Source organism: Lytechinus pictus, chromosome 7, assembly GCF_037042905.1.
Source record: "Lytechinus pictus isolate F3 Inbred chromosome 7, Lp3.0, whole genome shotgun sequence".
NCBI classification, from domain to species: domain Eukaryota; kingdom Metazoa; phylum Echinodermata; class Echinoidea; order Temnopleuroida; family Toxopneustidae; genus Lytechinus; species Lytechinus pictus.
The window spans coordinates 35,140,808-35,168,654 of NC_087251.1; the positions used below are offsets into that span (position 1 = coordinate 35,140,808).

The following is a 27,847-nucleotide window of genomic DNA, read 5'->3' on the forward strand; positions in this document are numbered from 1 at the left end:
TTTTCTCCAGACCCGGTTACTTAAAATTAAAACTAAACCCTATAGCACTGCGTTCATATAGCACAAAAGTGCAGTCTTTTTTCCAGACCTGGATAATTAAACAATTACAATACAAGTCCAAAGTCTTTTTTCCAGACCCGGTTGTTTAAAAAATGTTAATATAAGTCCAAAGTCTTTTTCCAGACCTGTTTATTTCAAAAATTTTAATATAAGTCCATACTAAGATACGATAATGATATTCCAGTGGAATAAAAAATGAGAATCGAGCTTAGTCTTTTCTCCAGACCCAGTTAATTAAAACTAGTGGAATTAATGTCTTTGTTGTTGTTTTAACTTATACGGCGTATATTGTGAATATATGCGCTAAGGGTAAATTGAGAATCAAGCGTACTCTTTCCTCCAGACCCGGCTATTCAAAAAATGAATTAAAAAACTCCAAATCTAAGACCAATTTTCCAAAGTTTCACCCAGTAAAAAAATATGTCTTTACCCCACACCCATTTTTTTTTTAATAATACTACGACCAGGGCCGAAAATTTCTCCCAAAAGGTAGGGGGACAAGGGTCTGGAAAATTTGACAAGCAAAAAAAAAAAAAGGGTTATCACCCGAAAGTAAGGTCATCTCGTCCTAAAATACATGTTTTATTTCGATTTTGAATGATGAATTTCTTACCATCATAGAAGACCAGAAATAGTAGGGGGAACATTTGATAGTGTGTCCCCCTACTATTTTGAGTAGGGGGGACACGTCCCCCTGTCCCCCTGGGATTTCCGCCCATGACTACGACCCCTACAAAACATTGTAATAATGCATGGGTTAAGCAAACCTCCTTTCTCCAGACTTGGTTATTATTTAAAAAAAATAAAATAGTTTTTACAAATATTCTAAAACGAATACCCAATAATAAAATTACTGTGGAATAACATGAAGGCCGACTGTCGAAGATCGACTTTCCTCCAGACACAATTATTTCAAGAATAAAAAATCAATAAAACCCAACCCCCAACAACGAATCTGAGAACCAACAATCCTCCAAATTAAGACCATGCATGTAGAAAAGCACATGTTTAGAGCGTTGTCTTTATTCCAGACCCAGTAATTTAAAATTGATTTTAACAATCTTAAAAACAGAAGACTTTGTCATATTCTTATTCTTGTGGAATAACACGAGTATTATGCTTAGTCTTTCGTCTAGACTCGGCTCCTCAAAGCCTGATTTAGAGATTAGAGATCGTAGAGGTTGGACGTGTTTTGCAGGTGCTCTGACATTTTGTGCGATTTTGCCGTGTTTCGAGACATTTTGTGAAAACGATTTATATGGTTGCATCAGGGACGGAATAGTGAATATCAAGGATATACTCGTTTTTCGATTGGATAACTTATTTGGATGTTATCGAACGTTTTTTGCTTGAAATTTTGATCATTTTGGAAAGGAAGGTGTCAAAAAACTTCTAAAAATAACATCATTTACGCGTCATTGCCTAGCAACGCACCTTACTTACGCACCTAGCTGACACGCGCTGTTATCTCTACGAAACCTGAAACATTACGTAACAATACAAACTGGGCCTACTGATGCCAGCGCCACCGAAGAAATCTAAGCAGCAAGCTGCTAATGAAGGAGATGATCTCCTTGATGTAATAAAGAACTTAAGAGATGAAGTTTCGATGCTTTCCAGCTCTATGAATAATAAATTCTCGGTTCTGGAATCTGCCATCAGTGATGTACGAGGAGGCCAGCAAGACATCGTTAGGTCTCTCTCTTTCTTGGAAGAAAAGTACGAAGAGATGAAAGTAACAACGGAGCGACTTGAGAGAGAGAATAAGGGACTACAGAATGAGAACCAGGCACTTAAGAAAAGGGTAGATGTCCTTGATCGTCAAGTTCAGGACCTCGACCAGTATCATAGGAGGCAAAACCTTGAGATCGCTGGGATTCCAGAAGAGAAGCAGGAGAACCCAGCAGATGTAGCATTGATCATCTCCAAAAGGATCGACCCAGATATCACCGCTGGCGACATCGATATTGCACACCGCCTCGGAGCACCGAAACCGTCTGCCAAGCACCCAAGACCAATAATTGTCAGGTTTACCAATCGAAGGGCTAGGAATGCTGTCTATGATGGTAGGAAGCATCTACGGGGCACAACTTCTGCGGATCTTGGAATCAACCTTCGCAGCACTTTGAAGATCTTCGTCAACGAGAACCTCGTCGGTGCAACAAGAGAGCTGCTAGGACTCGCCAATGGAGCTAGAAAAAATGCTGGGTACAAGTTCTTATGGACTTACAATGGAAAAATATATGTCAGGAAGGACGAGAAATCAGCTCCTGTCATCATATTCTCGAAAGAAGATATTTCGAAGCTGAAATAACTGTAAATATGTAATGTCTTTATTTTTTCTTTTACGTAATACTTATGAACGTAATGGATACTACACTTATCAACAGAATTTCGCTTAATGATAACGAAGAACTTGACCCATTTCAAATAACAACAGCATCACTTTCTCCTGAAAATTTTTCCTCGACAAAAGCTTTTTCTCAGCCATTCTCCATTTCGCACGTGAATGTGAGATCTTTGAATCGCAATTTTGAAATGTTGAAAGAAGTATATGAAGATGAATTGAAATCATTTTTTGATATAGTCGCATTATCAGAAGTTTGGAATGTTAAAGACGTAAATCATTTTTTAATGCCAGGGTATAATCTTGAATTACAATGTAGAAATACTACAAGAGGAGGAGGAGTTGGTGCTTATATTCATTCAGGACTTAATTACAAACGAATGCCTAATTTGTCCTTGCACAATGCTGAATCATTATGGCTGAAAATTCTCATTCAGGATGTGAGTATCATATTTGGGGTAATTTATAGAAAACCAGACAGTAACTTTGAAGAATTTAGTCTTGATCTCAACGAGCAATTGCATAACTTGAATCTAGACAGAAACCATTGCATTATTGTAGGAGATTTCAATATAAATCTTTTATCTCCAACTGAAAGTTGTCGTGATTTTATTCACATGACAGAATGTTATGGCTTACGTCAGTTGATAACAAGTCCAACAAGAATAACAAGTTCTAGCATATCTCTCATTGACCATTTTTATACTAATATATATGCCTATCCTATTCAAGCAGGGTGTATTGAAGTAGATATTTCTGACCATCTCCCAGTTTACTCCGTTTTTAAGAACTTCAAGTGTGTTAAACAAAGAAAAAATAGTGTAACACGGAGAAACTTTCATAATTTTTCAATAGATTCATTTTGTAATGATCTACATGTTACTACTAATTTTTGGGAAAGCGTTTTAGAATGTATGGATCCTAATGAAGCTTATAATATTTTCCAAAGACAGTTCTTATTTGTTTGTAATAAACATGCTCCTATTGAGACAAAATGTGTTAAACAGAAAAAGAAAAATAAACCCTGGATAACACGGTGTATTAAGCGTTCAATATCGACAAAGCACAGACTTTTTTCTCAAGTTATAAAATCAAATTATAATAAAGATTGTTTGAGTAAATATAAAAAATACAGAAATCAGTTAACAGCCGTCTTAAGGAAAGCAAAGCAAATGCATTATGAACATAAGTTTGAGGCAGACAAAAAAGATTCAAAGAAAACTTGGAATCATATCAATGAACTTTTGAATAAAAATAGTGGCTCGAATCTGAATTCAAAAATTAACAAATTAGTTGTTAACCAAGAAAATGAACCTTCCGAAATTACTTCATCTATTGATATAGCAAATTCACTCAACAATTATTTCTCTACTATTGGGAAAAATCTAGCTGAGAAAATTGAGCAGCCAAATGTTAATTACCGAGAGTTCATGGGTCCATACATTAGTCAAACATTTTTCTTCCTGCCAATAACAAGTTCAGAAGTTAAAGAAATGTTATACACTCTTGATCAATCTAAAGCAAGTGGCTATGATGACATATCAGTTCGACTGTTGAAATATGCTATGAATTGCATTAGCAAACCTCTTTCGCATATATTCAATCTATCATTTACCACAGGCATTTTTCCAGATAAATTAAAAGTTGCAAGAGTTATACCAGTTTTCAAAAAGGGAGATAAAGAATTACCTGGAAATTATAGACCAATATCGATTTTACCCGCGATTAGCAAAATATTTGAAAAACTAGTGAATGTACGATTGATGAAATTCATAGAAAAGAATGAAATATTGTATAAACACCAATATGGTTTTAGAAATGGATACAGTACGAAACTTTCCCTGATAAATCTGATTAATCAAATTACAAGATATACCGATGAAGGAAAGGTGACAGTAGGAATATTCATCGATTTTGCTAAAGCTTTTGATACAATTAATCATTCTATTCTCATTAAGAAACTAGAACACTATGGCATTCGTGGTAAGGCAGTAGAATGGTTTAATGATTATTTACGAAACAGAAAGCAATTTGTTAATTATGATGGTGTAAATTCCGAATACAGGTCGATTTCATGCGGTATTCCACAAGGATCCGTTTTGGGTCCTACTATGTTCTTGTTGTATATAAACGATCTGGCAAACTCATCAAATTATTTCAATTTCCGTCTTTTTGCGGATGACTCAAATTTATTTCATACTTTCAATTGTGATGAACAACATATTGATTTATCAGAAATTAGTCTCAATTTAAACAATATAATAGCATGGTGCAATGCCAACAAATTGACAATCAATGTTACGAAAACTAAATATATGTTGTTTAAAAATAGACGAAAAAATATTATGATATCAGGACAATTGTCACTGAAAGGAACTTTATTAGAGTGTGTTGAATCAACATTATTTCTTGGTATATGTATCGACAAAAACCTTACATGGAAGAAACAGGTTGACATTGTCTGCAATGTGCTAAGCAAAAAAATTGGAATACTTTATAGATTGAGGAATTATGTAACAAAGAGAATCTTAGTTATGTTATACAACTCATTTATTTTACCACATATAACGTATGGTCTGGAAGTATGGGGTGGGACGTGCAAAACAACCCTGAACCCTATATTATTACTTCAAAAACGAATAGCTAGAATAATGACGTTCAACCATCATACTTATCACTCTGCTCCTTTATTTTATGATCTAAATATTCTCGATATTTTCAAACAATACCAATATTTGATAGGAGTATTTATGCACGATTTAATTAATAATCGGTTGCCGCATAGTTTTATTGATTATTTTTCATTTATAAACCATCCTTACAATACAAGAAATAGAGAAAAGCGAAATGTTAATCTTGACAAAAATAATACCAATTTGGGAAAACAATCAATTTCATTTTCTGGTCCTACTTTATGGAATCTTCTGCCAAGTAATGTTAGAAACACCCCCAGTCGTAAGATATTTAGCAAATCGTTAAAATTAATGCTACTGGAAGATTATAATTAATTAGGTATGGTAAAATACTGCCTGAAAACAAATAATTCTATATAAAGATTTTGTGAATAATTACGATATTTTTTTCTTGTAAATAGTGTAAATATGTTCATTGAAAATGATCGAAATTTTCTGCAACAGTATAAGTAGAATTAGTATTGATTTTGATGTACAATATTGAGATTTAGTTAGAATCGGTTATAATGTTATTAGTTGATGATTTAAGCAATGAAGCCTGTGGCATTTTTAATTATAATTTTGCGTTTTATATCAATCTTCCCAAACAAACCCCCCTCCCACGCTTTAGAACATCCATGTTTAATGATTTCATATAATTGAATGATTTCGTTTTTCTCCCAAAATAATCTTCCTCGCCCGATGGAAACACACTCAGGAACATTCATGTTTGTCGATTACAAGGTTATATTCCTTGCGCATGTTCTGCTGTTTGCATACGAAAATAGTCCGATGAAAACCCCTCTTTGCCCATTCTAAAGTATAATTGCTGCTTGTTTTTAACCTTACTGGACAATACGCTTCCCGCATTGGTTAAAATACTGCCCAAAATTGGTAGGACACATAATTACCCTCGTGCTGGTTAAAATTATACCCAATCTTTTTTTGAAAGCCAAACCCCTATATCCCATTAAAAATGATCCCAGGCACGCTTACTCTTCCTATATAGGGTTGAACTTGAATACGAATATTCCACCCATGCACTTAAATACGTCATCAAGACTTAAGGGATTCATTCATTCAATTTCGTTTGGATTACAAGAAAATGGCCATCGGCCTATTATTGATTAGTTAGACAAAGCCCCACATCACAATGCTACTATATATAGCTGTCGCTGTTATCACAAGTAATCTGAGACCCTGCCTCTGCCTTTATTCGTCCTCCCCATCACTTAAGCCTTCATTAGATAAAACTGACATCATTAATGAAGCAATCGATATTGACGTAATACGTGAAAACCATGTTTGGGAAGTTCGAGTTGGTCAAGGTCAGGGATCGGTTAATGCTGCTTTTATAAACAAGTTTTATATTTTCAGCACCATTTTGTTTTATCGTGAGGACGTGCAATTAATTATACTGAAGGATAAGGATTCATGGAAAAATGCAAGTGTCCCGTTCTGTTCTTCCGGGAAAATGTCCGTTCCAAGTTCACAGTTTTCAGGTAATTCAATTAAAACTCAGTCAAAGCTACGGAGGCGGGGCATTATTTTTAAAACAAATTCATTTATTTGTTTTCGTACACATCAGTTATCTGATAGTCGCTTCTTTTAATTTTCGTGTTTGATTGGGAACGGCGAATGGCGGAAATTATCAATTTACAACTAAACCAGACTGGCCGTGAGCGAGGGAGCTTGTGTTCCCGATAACAGATATCATGCAGGGAACGAAATATATTATCAAGTATATTTGTAGGTTTCCATTATATACTCTCTCTGATCATCTCTACAGCTAGAAAATGATAACATCTCTTTCGTATGAAGTTTCGCAAATATTGTATATCGGGCGTTTCATTATATCAGGGAATTGAGAGTAGAATGTGGTCTCGGGCAATTTTTAGTTCGAATTCTTCATTATTCTTCAGTTGCCATCCATGAGCTATAGCGTGCAGGGTCGGGGAGGGGGGTGGGATGGGTGCCCCCGGCAAAATTTTGATGACTTTTTAGGGGTACTTGTCAGAAATATTTGGAGGGATGTTTCGGAAAATGACGGCGACCTTTTACTCATATATACTTTCCTTCATTATCAGAAGAAAAAAATGTGGCTCCCTTTCAGATATACCCATGCATCCATGTCTCCCCTCTTAGTTCAATACACGTCAGCTGAATCGAAATTAAAGAAATATAAAAACCTACAAATGGATGTGTCAGTGGGTGGGAGATATACAAAGTATTAGAATAAGACAAAATTGGGTACATTGTGCAGAAGAAAATGTAGATCGAGGTCGAGAGAAAATAGAAGATGGATTGAATGGATTGAATGGATTGAATATAGCGTACAGACAGGAGCTATACCATTCAAACCAGTGGCATAATGAGCAAAAATATTTTAGGTGGCAAATAATGGCATATGGGAAAAAAAGTCGCGAGCGGGTAAATTTGTTTTGGTCATTTTGAAAGGAAAATCAAGATTTTGACATAATATTCCAAAAAATGATATCATATTTCACCCGTTCTCTTCTTTTTTTTCTTCCTTTCTCCTTTTTTATTTTTATTTTATTTAATCTGTTGATTTATTTCCACTGTTATTTATTGATAGATTGATTTATCTATTTATTTGTTTATTTATTTATTTATTTGTTTATTTATTTATTTATTCAGTCATTAACTTATTTATTTATTATTGATTGATTTATTCATTCATTCATTTGTATTTTGTCATTATTATCATTTGGGGGAGGTGGTCAAGTGCCCCATGCACCCAATCTTTACGCCCGTGATAACTAAACAAAATAAAAATCAGACTTTCTCGCCGTGTTAATAATAGGTGATGGTCAAACTCGATCCGATCGGACCTCTTTTTATTTATCTCTCGCTCTCATGGCGTCCTCTTCTAATTCTATCTTTATTACCAAGTCAAAGGCCAATGCCATTTTAATAGAGGGATGGCTACCCCCAGATGTTTCTCATTATCTTCCAATTATCCGTCAATATTTAGATTGACTTATGAACACGTACATCCATAGAGTTGTCAAATATGCGGAATATTTTTAATGCGTTGTCAAGTGCTGCGGAGCACGTTCAGAGAAGTGAGATATAGGACGGTAATCTCTTTAATTTTTTAGATTAAACGATGGAATCAAAGCAGGGTAGTTATAACAAACATGTGAAACTTGTATTTAGAGGAAATTCGAGCTCTTTATGTTGTTATTTTAGTTGCTAATAGGTCCTTCTATTTTATTTTGATACCAAATTAACCATCAAGAATTTCCCGTGTTAAACTTCACCAAAAACTCAAAACTTCTAATGAGGTACCTTGGATGTTGTCTTGTTAAATCTTGCGATGACGCATGGCACCACCCTATAAATGCAAAGGACTGCCAAACTTGAAGAATTATCTCACATATACCGGCATGGATTGAAATTGGAGGGGACACCTTTGTACTGGTTCCTGTCTTTTCTAAGTTCAATAACTATTTTACATCTACCAACTCCTGTCTCCATCTCTTATCAAGGCTGTCTGCCCCTTACACTATCGAACAAGTTCCCGTCACGATACCCACGTCACCCCCTGAAACGCATTTTTCTTAAGCTCTCGACTGTGTTCTATAAAAAAATTCTTAACTTGCTTCATGTCATATCTCACAATCCTTTGAAACGCCAGAAGCAATCGATGCTCAATAAACATGACAGTAGACAATCGCTTGTGTAAAGAAGAAAAATAAAGTGAAAAAGACACTGTCCTTGTTACACGTGCGTTATGTCGCAGCTACACAAACAAAACCCACCCCAGACCGATCAAAAGCTAATATTATTTTCAGTGACATCCCATTGTCCGGTTTTTAAGTTAGTTCCATTGGTGTGACTGTGACATTATGACGTAGTAATTATTACAAGGCAAGAAGTATTTCATCACTTGGGAGGCAGGCAAACCCATTTTCTTCTTCCTTCAAACATGTTCGTAGCCGGCGGCGAACTATATGAGATGTGACCCCCGGAGAGAGAGATGCGCATCATTCAAGGTAGAGTTACGGTGTAGTTCCGTCGTTTTCCTCTGGGTGAATTGCCATGTCTGGCAATTTGGTTCTAAACAAAATAGTTTGGCTGGTTTCGAGCAGGATGCACTTCTTGTAGTCACATTTGTGTTTGGATCATCAACCCCGCATAAAACCCATTTATTTGTCCTTGAAGTACGGTACTTTTTTAGGTATCTGGTAGCCTGTTTTTTTCACAGGACATGTGAAAATAAACCATTGTTAAGACGTAGCTTGGCACTTCTTCTTTCATCCGACAATTAGCAAAGTAACAGTCCAACACCTGTGCGTCTCAGCCAATCAAAAGCAAGGAAAGTTATCTGAGCTGACAACTGATCAAAACACATCGATGAAAGGCTTCCCAGGTCCTCCATAAGACTTCGGTCCTTTTGCTGCTTACCACCAAACAGTGTACCCTAGCAGCATGGACCCTACTAAGAATGTGTAATTTGTTATCCTCAGTCCTGGCTCTATTTTTTCTTGTTGTCCGTCCTTCGACCTTTTACTTAGAGACTCCAAATACGTATAAGATCATCGGTAAATTTATATGCATACCTGCATCAAATTTTAATCAATCCATCAAACGACTCTTTAGTTATAGCGAGAACGGACGGACGCCGGGACAGAAGTCGAAGGTTACGTAGGTCATGCGGGTATTGGAGTCACAAGGGCTAAGACCAATGGTCAGGGTGGTAATAGTGGCCGTTCTTTACGTATGGGGTGTGGGTCACCTGACAAATCTCTATGAAAAACCTACTAGTTTTGAAAAATGACTTCATCATTGGTCTTCGGTTAGTCCAGAACATACAGGTGGAATACCGAAGGTATTATGTAGGTATGAAGACAGCATTGTCTGACCAAACATGACTCAAAGGGAATAGTTTTCAGTTGATCCTGTCGCTCCTCGGTCCAATTGTTTTCACGTTGGAGTGAAAGTATACAGTTACACCGACAAGACCGGCTCCAGGCCGACCAAATGCACTACATTTATTTCCAGTGACATACCGTCGGTCGATCTGGAGCCGGCCTCGTTTGTTTTTCTGTAGCATCAAGGTCTACTGCCGGATCAATCATCTGTACAGGTCGATGACGTGTACATGGATTCTTGGTTATATTTTTCGACCATGATGCGGGTTTGCAGACGTCATTAGATTTCTAAATACCACTCCATCGACTGCAGGAGAATAAAACAAGAAGACAAATTCCCGACTAATGATGATATCATCAAATGAAACTATCATCCCGACTCGCGAGGGTATTCTCATTTCCTTGCCAGACTGCGTGGAGATGCTTGTCAAGGAAGACGTTCGAACACCGTGGGGGTAACACGGTGTCTCTCCTACAGCGAGGATGTGTATAATGTTAACAACAAACTCGACTGGGACGGATTTAGGACTTAAGACTTGAGGTGGGGGAGGGGGGCATGGGCAATTTTTTGACCCAAAAAAGAAGAAAAGAAAAAAGGCCATCAGTTCAAAATCGATGACTAATCTATTTTTAAAAAATTACAAAAAAATAAAAATAAAATAAATAAAGATTGTACGTGACATACGGATAATAGCACAGTTGGCATTCCATACTCATGTGCAGTTTTTATTGCATGATTATCCTATTTAAATTTTTAAAATGGCCAAAAGTGTTTCGAAACATGAAATTCTAACTTTTCGTACATTGTCCTCCTATAGTCCCCAATAAAAAAAAATTTTTGCATGCGATTGTAGAAACCTTTGCGTTTCATTGAATACAACTATCTGCAACCCTTCGATTTTTAGAAGAGTGAATGACTGTTTAAATCATTTTCTTAGATGTGGGAATAGAAATGGCTTGCTGTTATTTTCTTTGCAAGGATTCTCCCTACTGTTGTTTCCACCATGTCCACGCCCTTCTTAATAACCTACATGCCCCACCTCTATACCGATAGCACATTTTTCTCTCATGTTCCTTTTCCCTCTTGTAAGTCCATGGTAATGACCCTTGTTTTAGGATGACGTGTAATTGGAGGGAGTAAGACAGAATGAGGTGTGAACATAGTGATTAGTAACACTGTGAATCAGCTCCCTCGTTCGCTTCCGTTCAAATCAGAATCAACTCGCCAGGTCGGTGGCTTTTAAAGGGACTTTCGCTACGATTGATATCAATATTGGGAATTGGCATGTTACTTTATTGAATACATATGGAATACTTGAGGCGAAATTCCGACTCTTTATTTTTTACTTTTTGTGGAGGTGGGGGGGGGGGGGGCGCAGCAAAACGCTGCGAGAGGGAAAGAGAGTGTAGTAGGGGATGGAGCGAGATTGGAGGATGACGGACGAAGGAGAGGTTGTGTGGAGTGTTTGTGTGTAGACAAAGAGAATATATATCGGGACCCGTTTTTTTGTAAAACTTGTTATAGTAACATTGGCAATAACAGTTAAAAGCTATACTGAAATCCTGCGATCTGATTATTACATAAATTAGAGAGAGAGAGAGAGAGAGAGAGAGAAAGAGAAGGAGTTTGGATAGAGAGAGAGTGTGGAAGATTGAAGAGAGGAAAGAGAAGCCGTAGGGAATGCATCTCCTATCACAAATCATCAACCACGCAACGATTTTGAAAGTGGGGTCGATGACCATGCAATTTTTACGTTTTTAAACATTGTTTAAAAAAAAGTGTGTGTGTGCGTGTGTGTGTGTCTGTATAGGGGGAGGGGTGTCAGTAGGTTCCGCGACCCCTGCAAGTGGTCACATCATGTTCAGATTCTGGATTTGAGTTTTAGAGAATTTCATCAACTTTTTTCGGCTGACAAATAATGTCTCGTATCTGAAAACTTTCCTTGATTTTTGATTGGTCACGTGACAGGTGTTACTCTGGTAACTGTCAAGGTGAAATATCTAATGAGTCTTTATGAAACGCCCCCAGAAATTACACACGTAATGTGTACTGCAAACTTCGTCTCTTATACATGGAAATATTATTTTGGCTATCAACGTGTGGCGTTGAGAAAACATGTTTCCATATTTTTTGCGGCATTTTTTGGAACCATCTGATCTAGAAGATACTAATAGGGCAAAACGATTATTTGAATGTGGTGAAAGACTTGTCTCTATTGTCTACAGACCACCCCTCTTGACTTCACCAAATTGATATAATTGAATTTTTAAATTATTATTATTAGTTGAGGTCTAAAAGGATAAGAGGGAAATGCACGCAGTATATTCATCTTCATGCTTGTGCGATTATCAGTTATAGAATGAAAGAACATGTGATATGATCATCATGAAAATTAAGAATATACAACAATAACGATTAGAAAAAGAAAACCCATGGGGACGGCTGTAGTCTGTCAGTAGTCACAGCCAAGCATGCGTGCAGCCATTTACTGCCATGACTTGGTCTGGTTGTTTCATGAGCAGACAACAATAACATCTGAAGATTAGAGGGACAGAGCCGACAGACTACCCCGAGCCCCTTGGGGGCCACTTCATGGTTCACCCGTAAAAGCGACATTGATACGACTGGTGGTAGTCGATTCTGTACTTGGCAATCAAGAATGCTATGAGAGCTACAAGTCATGTACCCATTGGCGGCGGAAGCCCAAAAATTTAGGGGGGCCAACTGAAATTTTGGGATGGACACAGATAAAAAAAAATTGATAAGCAAAAAAAAAAAAAAGGTAACCAACCAAAATTTTAATGGGGGGGGGGGGGGTGACAGCCAAAAATTGTTGACAAGCAAAAAAAAAAAAAGTTATCAACCAAAATTTTAGGGGGGACCGTCCCCCCACCTCAAAATTAGCGGGGACATGACCCCCCGCCCCCCCCCCCCATTTCCGCCGCCTATGCATGTACCTCTTTTGTACACAATCAATACGTTAAATTATAGATCATGTTAATCTACTGCACCTTTCATCATCATCACCACCACCACCGCCTCCATCATCATCATCATCACCACCATCATCCTCATCAACATCATCATCATCACTACAACATCATTATCGTTGCATCATCATCGTTGCTGTTGTTAATTGTATATCAAATGTATTTACTTTGAAAGTGACAATAATTTTTTGTTGCAGTTTCCGTGAAACAGATGTGCTACACCCGGGTAATCAATGGACAATGTTACGGAGGCAGTGGATCTCGGATGCCTACCACTCAGATGCAATGTTGTTGTAGTCTAGGAGCTGCATGGGGTTCTTCATGCGAACGATGTCCACAACACGGCTCTTGTGAGTTCAAAAGTTGTCGGTTATTGCCCTTATACAGCGGGGGATCGAGAAGGAGGGGGGTGGGTCATTTTGTTTTAAGATGTCTTTTTATTCGTTTCTTACAGTGGCATCAGTATTCACAAACTTCGCAATCGAATAATTATAATAAAAAACAAGAAGTAATTGATATACATGTACATAATAGATAGACTTGTATAGATCATCCATTTCAGTAAATATGTCTGGACCTGGGACAAATGCCTCCAGTAAGAACCCCCACCGGCCCAGCCCCCCTCCATATTTTTTTGCCTTATCCACCCCTGCTACAATATTTTTCTACCCCCCCCCCCGGTGACCTGCACGTATAAAAATCCAGTGCTGCCACTGCCGATATGATTATCTTGATCGTTGATAGCAAACAATCATGTGCAGTTTCCATCGTTCCGGAATAATCTTTATTGATGCTTTCTTATATTTACTTTGTAGGCCATGTTTGAAGTGAAAAAGAACTACAATAACAGCAATGTTTCATTTTGTCGCTTATTATACATGTCAAGGTTTCAAAGTATTTAATTGTACTTTCTTCATTATTTTTTCTTTATAACTTGCTGACTATACAGATGCAACATAACATCTCTTGGCCAAATTTACTTATTCATAAGCCATTGTTGCTCATACATGAACCCATATTGTGTGTAATCTATATCCCAGAATTCCGGCCAAGTGTGCCCAAAATGAATTTAAAAAAAATGAAAAAGTGTACGGAATTTTTTTTCTCGAATTACTCGAAATTAATTATTGGGTTTTTCTTGTATTCATAAAATCAAATGTATATGATTTTTTTTATTAGGCATATAATTCCTTATGTTTCTATGTTTCTTCTTTTCTTGCAGCTGAGTTCCGTGCTATGTGCCCACAAGGTACAGGGTACCATTATAAGCCGTCCAACGGATATAATCACGGTAGGACACACCCCTTCTGGTTTCCAACTCACAAATAAGCCTCCACACCATCTCCATTCCTCTCGAAATTAAACCAAACTTGACAACAACAACAACAAAATCGCACCCTAAAATCCACCTCCAATTTCACCCGCCATCCTCATTTTCTATAAGTTTTCCAAACTGAGATTAACACATCCTCTATTATTATTTCATTAACTAGATAACCAGATGTGCAAATCATCAAAGAATGACTTTCATCCATATCTCAGCAGTTGAGGTATTGGAAGTACCAAGGCGCAGTCGAAAAAAATGTATAAATAGAATAAAATAATAAAAACCCCACTAACATTCAGTCTGAGCGCTCCATGCAAAAATTAAATAAAGTTACATAATACCATTTTTTACCCAATTATTAAGATTTGACATCGATAGTGACAAATACAGTGTGCAAAATATACTTTCTCTTTTGGTCGTAGGTTAAGTAAACAAAACTGGCTACCAAATTATCCTCTCCCCTAAGAATAGGTGTATCGCACTGTTCGTGTATACAGTATGTTTTTCTTTTGTTGCACATCTCACTTAAATAATATTGCATAAGTATAGTGATTGTTGATAAACTGTAGAATACATTGAAATGAAGAGTGTTTTTTTATTTTTCATTGTTTCCCTTTCACGGCATCATCTTAAAGAAATATTTCTGCATTTTAGTTATTGATAAAAATGTGAACAATGACGTAAAGAGTGTTATCATCAATACAATGATGTCATAATAAATTGATTAATGGAGAGCCATTTCGATTAAATTTGATTGAATAACGAGGTAAACAGATTAAATAAGCTATATATCACAATACTTAATCGTTCATTCAATTATATATGGCGTCTGAAACATAGGTCCAATTAGAGACAATTAACTCCTCTGAAGGACAATATTATATTAGAAGTGTATTTTTATGATATCAGGGCTCTACGTGTATACTTGACCCTGTAAACGGAGGAAGCATTAAGGCAAATTAATGTCAAAGTTGTTTCAAATGTGAAGGGGGTGATTACCGTGATAAATCCGTTGTTTAATCATTTTATATATCTGATTTTAAACAATTTCATATCTTTTATTTTGTTAATCAGCCTTCAACCAAGGTTTTGCTTTTTGACGTCAATGTGTCAACAATAATGGCTTCTCTTTGGATTGATCGCTAATTAATCATCCTTGCTTATATTCCTGAATTTTATTGATTGAATTCGTTATTATAACCATTATAATCAAACGTGAATTTAGAAGTAGGTGAATGCTGGCTCTTTGTGATACTTATTGAAATTGAAATGACCGTGAGATTATTTGTTTTATTGCCTTGATTATCAAAATTATGCACACTGCACACTGTATATAGCACACACATCGCGTGGCAGGCGACCAGTATTGCATCGTGAGTTGTTTAAAACAAAATTGTTTGGGGTGCTGTGGCGTCATGTAATATCCAGGGTTGCCGTGAGTTCCGGTGGTTTTTTTTCCAGTTAATTGAATTATCCTTGTTTGTTTATGCATTTGATGTGTATATATTATGCTAGTATGCTATGCAATTGTTACTGCTCTCATCTGTGTTACACGAATATGCTGGGGTATACCAATGAATGTAATTTTGATGCATAATTTTGCCAAGTGCGTATTGCTAAATCGTAACTCTAAATTAAGTTCATGGACCTGGCCATGGATGATTATGTATTGTTACTGGGGGGGGGGGGGGGGGGGGTGCTGTGACAATGCTTATCACCCCAGTAACAATCCTCCGTGGTCAGGTCTCGGAATAAGTCGTAGAAAAGAATAAAAAAGCCCCCCTCTAAACAAAAAACTAAAAAAAACGTAAACTGAATAGTGTGATAAAACCAGTGAATAAATCCTAAATATATTTACCCTTTGAGATTAAACAGCCATGAAAATACCTGTGCCATTATGAACTTAAGATCTGAATTGAATTTATTACCAAATCTCAATCTCAAGATTAATCGTACAGTAAATGCATAACGTTTTGGAGGAGACTGATGAGGGGCTAGGTCTATATGGATAAAAAAAAAATCCAGATCGGCGGAGAATAATGATCAGTTGAACTCTGGATTTCATTTTAAATCCTATAGGTGTATTTTTAAATCTCAAATGATTAGATTTAATATTGAAGTCTTAAATTCAAATATCCAAGGTTTCAAAGTTATTCGGTTTTTAATTAAAAAGGCATGCAATATAGAGTATTATAAGCTCTCTCATATCCATGTAATAATGTCCCGACGTGATTCTTAAAAGAAGTTATTCACAATTATGATAACTGTACTGAATGAATTATGGTCTCTTATTTTTATCACTGTTGCAAGCAGATCACATATTGTCAAAATTTTTAAATGAAGTACAAGGAACATTAAATAAAACCTGATTCACACAATATGGAGAGAATTATGATCCCGATGTTTGCTCTATCACGATTTAAAATATATAATATATATTTCTTATATTTGAATGTCTGGTTTGCACTCCTTTTTCATACTAACGCATTCATTGTCAGCATGGCTGAATTGATTAGTATACAATAATTGTCACACTCATTTGCACGCATTTCTCTCTACATCTCTTCTCTTTTATGCTCTGTCGCTCATACTCACCAGCACCTGTCTCTTTCTTGCCATTGGCTTTTTATCATGTTTATTTATATATAAAAAACTGTCATATTCCATCGGCACTTTTATATTCATTTAGTTCAGCATGGTATATTTTACTTGTGAAGAACATTATTTTATATTTTCTGCCTTCTTTTCTATCTGAAGACGTAGCTATCCAGATGAAGTAAGGAAATGCTGAATGACTTAAATCTATTTAAGACATATTATAATACTTTATAATTATTACTATGTAGATCTCACACTCTCATAAGATAAAATGTAGTGGTTATTAATAAGAGCCGATCAGCATGTAAAAGTTAGATCAAAGTTTTCGGTCTCTGTTCCGTTCGTTTCAATCTCGATAAATAAATAAATCTCTAATAAAGACAGAAAACTTCGGTCTAATTCTAATTAGTCTGTTGAATCGGCCCATTGAATTACTATCTGTTTTGTTCGACTTTGTTTTACCACCCCTCGGCCACACCATCCCCTCCCCCTTCTTCTGTTTGGATCATGAAGTGATGATGAACCCCTGGCCGGTCGATGAACAAAAACCCTTAAACATAAAAAATGATAACAAACCAAAGGCTATGAGTATCATTTCGGTAACAAACACGCTTTTATTTTCAACGTTAAATTAAGGTGGGCGTGGTGATGGGCGTGGTTCATGCATCCGGATACCCGGATCCGATCGCGATTGCTTGATAAATTAAAAAGAAAAAAAACCCTGAAAAAAACACAGCATGACGTGACCGGTACTTGGAATTTGGCTTCGCGGAGCAGGTGGTAAAATCAAAGTTATTAATTTAAGTTTTGTAACTTGTATATTCATCCAAATTTCTGTAACTTTAGTTGTTTTGGTAAATAGATTATTGCTATGAGAGTTGGGCCATTATTAGGCTGAACATTTGTCTAGAGATGGTTGAAAGTTTCGAACCTTGTACTCTGTAGTCCCATTAATGGGTTAAGATGTGAGGAATGTAGATTATATTACCAATTTACCAGTATTATTAAAAGAGCTATGCGAGGTATATGGGGCCGTGTAACACTTTAACTAACTATAAGGGGCAACTATAAGTGTAACGTTAAAAAGTTAGTCATTCCAGTCATTCATTGTTTGAATTAAGTTTGAGTGAGGTAAACTAACATTAGTTCTGTTACTCAAATTAAGGTCTTATAGAATTTTTTTTTAGAACATATCAACTTTAAGTTTAACTTTAAAGTTTGATGTCAGCTTGATTGTCTAAGTTACTTAGACTAGATCATAGATGATCTAATTATAATCCTAGGCCTAATTTTGTTTATTTCATATTTCAAAAGACAAGCAAAATAATTTTGAATATGTTGCCGACACTAAACAGTCCTTGTCTACGTTAGTGTAAAACTATGTCTTAAAATGCATTACAGGATGGAATTTTAGTACAGTCATAGTGTGATCATTGAGTAACTGAGATGGGAAAACCAACTTTTTCCATATTCAATTTCAATATTTTCTTTAGAAATCAATCATTTTTTAAAGGATTTCTAACAAAGTCTATGAATATGATTTTGAGAGATATAGTGTAAGACAACATTTAATGGGACTATACTTGTTTTGATCACCATGCTTGCTTCTCAGCTTACTAAAGAATTTCATCCCATAATGTATCATTAAACTAGTAATGAAAATTTCATAAGATGTATTTATTTGAGATCAGAGTGCAATTCGATCTAATTATCTCATGACGTCTCTTCTCCCTGTACATCCCTAATGATTCTCATTTAGTCAGTGCTATCGTCAGTTCCGGGAATCCTCGCCCAACACAGAATGTGGACCCGTGTGCCTCAAACGCCAGACTGTGCCTCAATGGACAGTGCATTAATACTGGGAATGGGGCTTATAGGTGTGAGTGTGGCAGGGGGTTTCATCTCAGCTCAAGGGGGAGCCAGTGTATCGGTAAGAATCGCTTTAGAATATATATCATGTCTGCAAGAGATTTTGGAAGCTCCCCAGGGGGTGGGGAAAGTGCATACATTGTGTGCGGGCAAGCAAGGATCTATTGATTGTCAATGGGGTAGGCCTAATATATTTTTCAACCACGTTGTTCCAATCTAGTATGAGCTACATAAATTGGGAATAATTATTTTGAAATGGAAATTCTAAAAAAAATTCATGGATTTAAAATTTAAGGGGAAAAACATTGATTCCTCATTTCATTACCCCCCCAAAAAAAACACACAAAAATTGACTGCTTTGACAACATGTATATATTTTGATTGAGGGAGTGACATCATTTTGAGTATGATAAATACTCTAACAACACCATAAATTTACCTTTTAGCACTGCCATACAGATGGGGTGGGGGGGGGGGGGGCGGCGGCGCTTGGGAGCCATGAACCCCCAAAACGTTCCTGGACCAAGGAGAAAAATAGGAAAAAAGGAGACAATGAAATTAATGCAAAACTAAAATATAATACCATATTCTGAATGATAATATTGTAATCTATCCCCAAATTAAATTTTTGCTTTAAAAAGGTCAACAATTTGGTCATAGCTTCTTAGAAATTTTGCAAATTACAGGATGTCGTGTCTGGCCTCCTAAAAAATTCTGGGGCTATTATGCTCCTGCCTTATAGTTGGGGAGGTTTTTTTTTAGTGAATTGGATGTCTGTAGAATCTTGTTGTTTCTTACCTCATTTCCATCTCATTCGACGGGTTATTGAAATCTTATAATGGGGGATAATTTTTAAGATTTTGTTTCTTTTCCTTCATTCATAGATCAGTATACTTTAGACTAATTATGTCTTGCAGTCCAAAAGTGTACATCAAACTTTTTTTTTGGGGGGGTCCTTTGCTAATGCATGCCTCATATTGTGGAATAACCTTTCTGAAGAAAAAAAATGTATCTCTATTGAGTTTAAAACAAATCTTATTAAAACATTTTTTATTAGATTCTTAGCTCTTTGTGCACCTTGAACTCTCTACAGATTTCATTTGGAGCTTAATGGACCGTATTTTCAAAAGAGATTTCAATTGTTATGCAAATTTCTCATTATTGTGCTTCCCTCTTAGCGCCCTTTGCCAAGCATTAGCTTTGGCGAGCATTATTGAGTTTTTCTTAGTGTAAGCCATGAAATAAGCATAATTATATACGAAATCCTGCATTGTCTATGTTTTTGTATCTAGGTACAATTGAAACCTCTTTCAATAATATGGGCCTGTAAGTGCCATTATGATTCTTATTGTAAGTCACACCAAACAAGCACTTGTATTTATTACTTGTATCTTTGTGTGATTTTGTGACAGATGTGAATGAATGCAGTGACTCAAGGGGTATCTGCAATGGTGGACGATGTCTTAACACGTACGGTAGCTACCATTGTATCTGTTCCCAGGCTAGAGGACTGGTTTTGAGAGATGGAACCTGTAAAGGTAAGATGGCCGTTTATCAGGGGCCAGTTTCATGAAGTGCTATAGATAGCGATGGTGGGGGCGTCGTGGTCTAGTGGTTACAACTCTCGTCTATCAATCGGAGGGACGTGGGTTCGAATCCCAGCCATAGGTTGTTTTCCTTAAGCAAGACATTTACCCACATAGTGCAAGAGGATATTTATCATCAATAATAGGAACCTTATCAAGAGCCTTTGCAACATCTTTGAATAAAAAATCTCACTCAGAGTAAATACATCATTTACTTTTGAATGATCACAAAAGTAATAGTCCAAATTATTTTGTGCAGATGAAGTTATGACATGTATCTTATTGATTTCATCAGATTCATATTTTCCCCATATTTTTGCCCCAATGGGCAATTTTATTTTTAATAAAAAAATTTGCATGATTAAAGTAGTTATATAACATGAATTATTCCAGCAGATTCAAGGGTTAATAGAGCAGATCTTGATCACATTGCTATGGATAAAGTGTTTTCATTTCAGGGCCACTGTTACTGTAGGCCTCTGGAAATGAATATGAAAGTATCTTTATTGAAAATTCAATTGCAAACCAGATGGATGAATTGCAAAATATATACAGCATAAATCATTATAAAAATTGTTAATGAATTACAATAAATTGATTTGATTCAGCAAATCATTTTAGAGATGACACAAAGAAGAAACAAAGAATTAAGTGAATCAGTTATGTAACAAAAATTTAGAAAAAAATGGGTAGGGTTGAAATCAGATATTACTTTGTAAATGCGATGGTGAATAGTGCATGTAGAGTTGTTGAGTGTGTTGCCTGATATTGTCTGCTGGAATGCATGGGGCCGATCTATCATTCTCACGTTATTAGATTTATTCCGTCTGTCTTTAGACAATGCTTGCCCACTTTGAAGCAGGTTTTGATAATAACCACTCCTTGGTAATAACTTTATATTGATTCCATTATTTTGGGGTTATTGACGGTTAGACATGCATATGTATAACATACAAGGTTACCTTCCACCTGTTTTCACTGCACCTCTGTGTAAACTACGCCGATTCAATTAGCAAATTAAAATTTACAGCGTTTATTTTCTTGCCAAAGAAACATTGTCATGATGTAATCATGTGATGATCAGTGGAGCATTATACCTGTTGGTTTTGTCGATGAACCAATTGTCCTGGTGTTAAGTTTTTCTGGCAGGCTGTCAATTAGATTTAAAGAAGGTAGATACTGATGAATCATCTTTTTATTTTGAAATATGAAAAGATAAAGATGATATGAAGGAGTGATGGCAACAGAGAACAGAGTCAAACCAGGGATGGAAACAATTTTTACTTTTTAAAAGATATATTTTATTTCATAATGGGGTGATTGCTGAAATTTTGGGGCTGCGTTTATTTCATTCAAAGAAAGACTCCCTACTAGTATTAGCCTGACAAGCAATTATCCAGTAAATGAACATAAATATATTTCCTTTTTAAATCTTATTTCATTTTTAGATCTTGGGGCGACTTTTGAATAGATGGTCGCCCCCAAAGCACTAAATTTAGCAACTTTTGGAAACATTATTTAGGGGATGAGGGTGAAATCCCAATCGCCACCATCTACCCTTTATGCTGGAACAAACCCATGCTCGTTTTACGACTGTATACATGCAGTGCACTATCCTTCACAGACACATAAGTTGTTCGAATTACCCCAGAAGGACATCCATGAGTTATCAAGTCAGTTACCTTTACACATCCTATTAATCCCACAGAATTCTGATTAATGTGTCCTTATCTCGATAGTAGATTCCTCTGACTTCCTCTCTTTAATTTTGTTGAAACACAGGAAAAGTGAGGGTTTTCTCCTATTTTGTAAAGTAAACAGTCATTTCTTTTTTAAAAGGAAGGGTTAATGTTGTGAACTGTGATCGGAGCAGGTTGTCTGGCAGTGCTTGTCTTGATGATGAATGTTCTGTAACAGTTGTAGGATGTCACAAGTTGAATGCCCTTGATGACATGTAGTGTTGTATGTAGTAATATCAGCAGAAACTTTGAGAAACTGTCACTTGTCTTCCTCTATGAGATGTAGAAGGACAATTCTGTCCTCAAATAATGAAAAGAAAAAAAAACTCTTATTTTTTGTTTCAAAATCGTGTTTTTGCTTGATTTGGGAATTTTTCTCAGTGCTGTACAAGATGAGAATTGGAGTCAAATAAGTCCCCATTTCTGACATATGGATGTATCAAAAGCTAGTGACTCTATATATTTCCACATTAAACGATGACACGTTTTCTCATTTACTAAGAAACTCATTCCACAGAGTTGCTTGCCGTTGTCATCCTAGGGATAGCAAAATCAAAGTTTTCAGGATTGATTGATAATTTGACTTTGTATCATTTGGTGCCAAATGACATCAGCAGTATGTTAAAAACTAAAGGCCGCAAGTTATCTTAGTTTTGCAAGGAGACCTTATCTGTGACCTTGATTGTCCTGTAATGATCTATTGATTCAATGTGTTGACTTGATTTGGAGCACACTATTATTTTCTGAATTGTTACTAATTGAATTATATTGACCTCAAAGTAAGTGTTAATTGATTCATGATGCCTGGTATTTTATATTATATTCCTTTCAATGATTCTGCAACATTTTTCACAGGATAAAATCAAGAGAAATTAAATGAACTAAAAACAAAACAAATCAAATATTGTATGATCTACTTGCAATTATACTTTTGATAGTCGGGTTTTCCAAGGGTAAACTGTAGTTTGTGTACATAAAATCAAGTGCAATTGACTACAAATATTGATAAAAGAACATCTCAAGTCTATGATAGTTCATTCTAAGTAAAACAAGAAAAACAAAATGATATTTATGTATGCCTTTTTGAGAATTTTCGTCAGTTTCTCATTTCATTTTGGGTAGTTTTGGGTGGAATTCTTGGATATACATTTCATACACGATGGGCTTATGTATAAGCAACAATATCCCATGTTAAACTGAATTTGGCCAATAGATGGACTTGGGGCTGTTATTTAAATTCCTTTTTTTATAAACTATGCCTTGGGACAGTTTCCTTGCATCCAGATCCAGTGTCACATTCATGATAAATATTGACGATAAAAGACTGTCTTTGCAGGTCAATCAGCCTTTTTGTGTCTAAAAAAAGAGACGAGTGTACAGGAAAGTGATTAAAATGAAGGACATTCTAAGTAAACAGGAATAAGATAAAAGGAAGATGGAAATGGGAAAAGTTTGTTGAATAGTTTGTAGCTCAAAGGCAAGCTCAAAGATACTTAGCAGGAGGGTGCAGATGCCTCCTGATAGAATCTTAAGGCTTGTTTCAGGCTGACTCAAAGTTCAAGAATACAAGGTATTCTTTGATCATAATTAGGGAATTAACCCTGATTACCTTTGAATCAGATAATACCAGGCATTTTTGCCAGTATGAGAGCAAAATAGAACTTTGTACAGTTCTGAAAAAAACATACCTGCTTTATGGTAGGGAGTGGTCAAAATTTGCAAAATAGATCCTGAGGTTGTGGTAATTTGGCAGTGTGTGAAAGCAAATTTTGAGAACTTGTCTACCATCAATCACAGTGATGTGAAATATTGAATATGTTGGGCGCAGGCATGGTCGGGCTGCTGAGCTAGCGGTTTTGAATGTTGTGTCTGTCTGCTACTCAGACTGCGCTTGCTCATATGCTCAAGAACTACACCATCTCTGGTTCAGGCGGGTACATGAATGTGGGAAATCATTATCAATATCGGGTATTTAGAGTACTAAACAAGTTCTCGTAAATTTTACAGGTATTCTGGTGAATGAGCGGTCAGAATACATGCCTCATGTTATTTTTTCAATCCATAAGTAAATCAAGGTTGCAGTTTCAGTTTAATGAGCATTCATTGATGAGGAAGCCAAGAGCTTGTGGTTGTATCATATTTTTTCAACTCTTTTCCATCACGTACATTCTGTATCTCCATTCAGAGTGTTGTATGTTTGTCGAGAATCGTTGACATTGAGAAGAAACCACCAATCCTTTCCCAAAATAGATCCATGCGACTGTTGCCCACAGTGAGACAGTACAGTGACATGGGAAACAGAAATTACAGTGCTGAGATGACGATAAAAAAAAAATGTCTTTGGAAATGTAAATTGTTAGAATCTTGATTTTTCTTTATGAGGGGATGGGAATGGAGCCAAGTTGGACATGGGCCTAACAATGTCTCCCGGAGAATGAGGATGAGTGAATCGAGGCAGCTTGGCATGTGCTCTGATCTATCATTAATGTCACCAGGGGGCCGTTTCATAAAGCTGTTCGTAAGTTAAGAGCGACTTTAAGAAAGACTGGTGATCCTTTCTTGCGCGCTAAACCATTACAATGAACATATTGCTTAATAGGCTACCATTTTCCACAAGAAAGGACACCAGTAGTTCTTAAAGTCGCTCTTAACTTACGAACAGCTTTATGAAACACCCACGCGGTCGTATAAAGAGTTGCAATTGATCCAACTGATCCAAACAACTGGCAATCTGTCAATACTTAAGTCTATTTGTATTTTTTTATTTTCACAATCTGATAAATACCAGTATACAATAGTATAAACATTCAGAAATACATTCAAAATATTAAAGGGTACAACATGATAAATAAAACTGAAACTGGTGGGATTAGCAAGAGCCCTGAAAGATCTTTTGAAGGTCAATCCCTGCATGCATGGATTTGAGAGAATAACAGCAACTTCAAAACAAGAACAAAGGGAATGGGGAATGTGAGATGAACTGATAGGTGATTTGATGGGAATTACATGTCCATTCAAATTGGTTTTTAATATACATGCATGTATCATTAATTTTAATAACGCATCAGTGTGCTTTGCTGTACATATCATTTGATAAGAATTATGACATTACAATTTCCATAATTGAGATTGATCTAATCAATTGCAGCTATTTTGTGATAGTATGCAGCGCTTAATAACATTTGTATAAAGCGCTATATAAATGTTGTATAATATTATTAATATTATTATTATTTTGTAAGACAGGGACCTGAAGGTATGTTTCTTATTTGAAAATGATGAAGAGAAATTGAAAAGGATGAACTTTTAGATAATAAAGACATCAAAGGACATGCTGATTTTTTAAAGAGTTTTATGAAGATGAGGCGTAGAAGGATACAGGGGGAAAGTAGACAGGAATACCTAGATAAAGAAAAATTCAGTTTGAAAATCTATGTAACTGACTTCACTTTCAGAATGTTAGCAACTGTTTGTGCCAGGATGAGCGCAAAGAATGATCATTTAATTTCCTCTTGTCCGAAACTGTGCTAATCTGATTTGCAGAAATATTTTCATACATAGAAATACTCCCAGCATAGAAAACAGATTACATTATCTTGAAATGTGTTGGTTGATGTCTTTTTTTCTCTCTCTTCCAAATTCATCTTTCTCAGTGGGGTGTGTAACCTTTTATTAAAGCTATTTTGATCATAGTATTGCCCTTTTTTAAATAAAGACAACAATAAAAAGACAGTTTCATGACCTCATTTTTTTTTTCAGATTAATTTTTTACAAGTATGTTTTTCTATCAAACTTCCAAATTGACCTGTATTTGTATTTAATTTACGACTGACTTCTCCTTCCCAGAGACAGGGAGTCTTGATATAAAACTGAATATTTCATTGAGACTTTGTTTTCATTTCTACCAGGGTTACGTGCTTGCTAACCCAAATGCCTAATTAATTTTAGCATGTGCTATGAAACACCAATATTTAGAGATGCCACTCTTCCTTAAGTGTGCAGTTTGTCACGTGGCACAGAGGATAATGTCTTGAGACGGCACGGCGGGTGGGGGAGGGAAACAAATTAGTGGCCTAGATCTTGACCTGATTTTGCAGCAATTTAGTAATGTCGCTTTTTACAGAGTTCCACCAAATTTCCAGAGTGAGTGAACAGGTTTTAAGGTTAATTGGCTATCACAAGATGTCTTATGGCCTTGAACAATGAAATGATTTAAACGATGCTTGTTAAGGATTGTTGCCGATTGAAAGCATGTTTGATGATATATGCGTGTCAGTCAATTTTTTTCCATCTGCAAATGTCACCTTAGAGGATAATAATCAGAGACATTTACAGACTGAAATAGTGCTTGGGTCAACTTCTTTAACTCGCCAGTTCATGAAATTGAGGTCAGGCTGTATTTGAACTTTATTTGAGTGATGATAATGCTACATTTAGGTATATATTTCATGCATTCTCTCTTGTGAAAAATCATTTTTAATTGAATAAAAAAATCTCTAAAATATCAATATTATGAATTGATTGAATTCATTATCAAGCCTTAGATCCTAACTAGTACCGTAAGTAACGGTGTATTAACCGCACCCGTGTATAAACCGCACCCCCGACTTTTGATTCTGTCCCGCCGAGAAATAGGTGCGGTTAATACACCGTTACTTACGGTACTTCCAAATTTTTCATCTGTTTTGTTATCATTTATTTGTTACTCTTGTGTCATTTCATCACAATTCAACTATCTATCATTTTCTTCTTAATAATAGATAAACAATGGGGTGAGGGGTAATGGGGTGTGACTTTTCAAATTTGACAATGTGATAAGGAATGATTTCAAATGTTCATGGATTTATTTTTTTATTTCTAGTATCTGAAGTATGTTTATCAAATTCTAGATATGATACAGTATTGATATCGCACATTTGCTTTTACGTTTTCAATGATATTTGTAATGTATTTTAATTGCTAATTTATGACTTGAATGAATATGAATCTAATGTATTTTCTCTCTTTCTTTTTCATTATTCTATTTATGCAGATATCGATGAATGTACTGTTAGGAATGTGAACCCATGTGGAGAGTATGTATGTCAAAACACATTAGGAAGCTACCACTGCTTGAGAACTGAATGCAGTGATGGTTACAGATATGATTTGACTCATCAAAGATGTGTAGGTAAGTTAAAAACAATGAAGATATGACAATTTTTTGTTAAAATGATATTTTATTTCTTCAGAGATAATCACAAAAAGTCATACGCAACAAAGTATTGTATATAAAATAAACAAACAAATAAGAGCATGAAATGTGTAATTTTATTATCAGCATTTATTTTCTTCTAATTTATGGTGTATTGTTTATATCTGTTTTATTTCAATTTGTGCAAATGTATTCTTAAAATCACATGATGATACATGTAAAATTAACTTCCTCCTAGTTTTCATTAGATATACATATATTATGTTGGAATTGTTAATCTTGTTTGAATTAGATAGAAAGTGACTGATCGTTGAGAAATCTCAGATATCCTGAAGTCACAATAGGTGGTTTCAGACCGCCTCGAAGTTCGCCAGTTCCAGGTATTCTCTGATCGGGAAATTTACCCCGATCAGAAAATACCAGGTATTTTGGCGGTCTGAAAGCAAACTACGCGTAATATCCCCGAAAGAAAATACCCGATAAATAGTAGGTACTTGGCGAAATTACGAGAACTTTCGCGGGGATTTTTCCAAGGTCGTGGGTATTTTGGCGGTCTGAAAGCAAAT

The 27,847-nt window shown here is 35.8% G+C and overlaps 1 protein-coding gene across 1 annotated transcript in view; it reads left to right on the forward strand.

Moving 5' to 3' along the window:
- The first annotated feature begins 2,822 nt into the window (after positions 1–2,822).
- LOC129265219 (fibrillin-1-like) overlaps positions 2,823–27,847 on the forward strand; it is a 61,283-nt gene continuing 36,258 nt past the window's right edge. The window contains exons 1-7 of the mRNA XM_064101486.1: positions 2,823–2,847; positions 13,166–13,318; positions 14,191–14,259; positions 15,633–15,668; positions 18,653–18,823; positions 20,175–20,300; positions 27,120–27,257. Coding sequence (XP_063957556.1) covers positions 2,823–2,847; positions 13,166–13,318; positions 14,191–14,259; positions 15,633–15,668; positions 18,653–18,823; positions 20,175–20,300; positions 27,120–27,257 — 718 coding nt within the window. The remainder of the gene's footprint in view (positions 2,848–13,165; positions 13,319–14,190; positions 14,260–15,632; positions 15,669–18,652; positions 18,824–20,174; positions 20,301–27,119; positions 27,258–27,847) is intronic.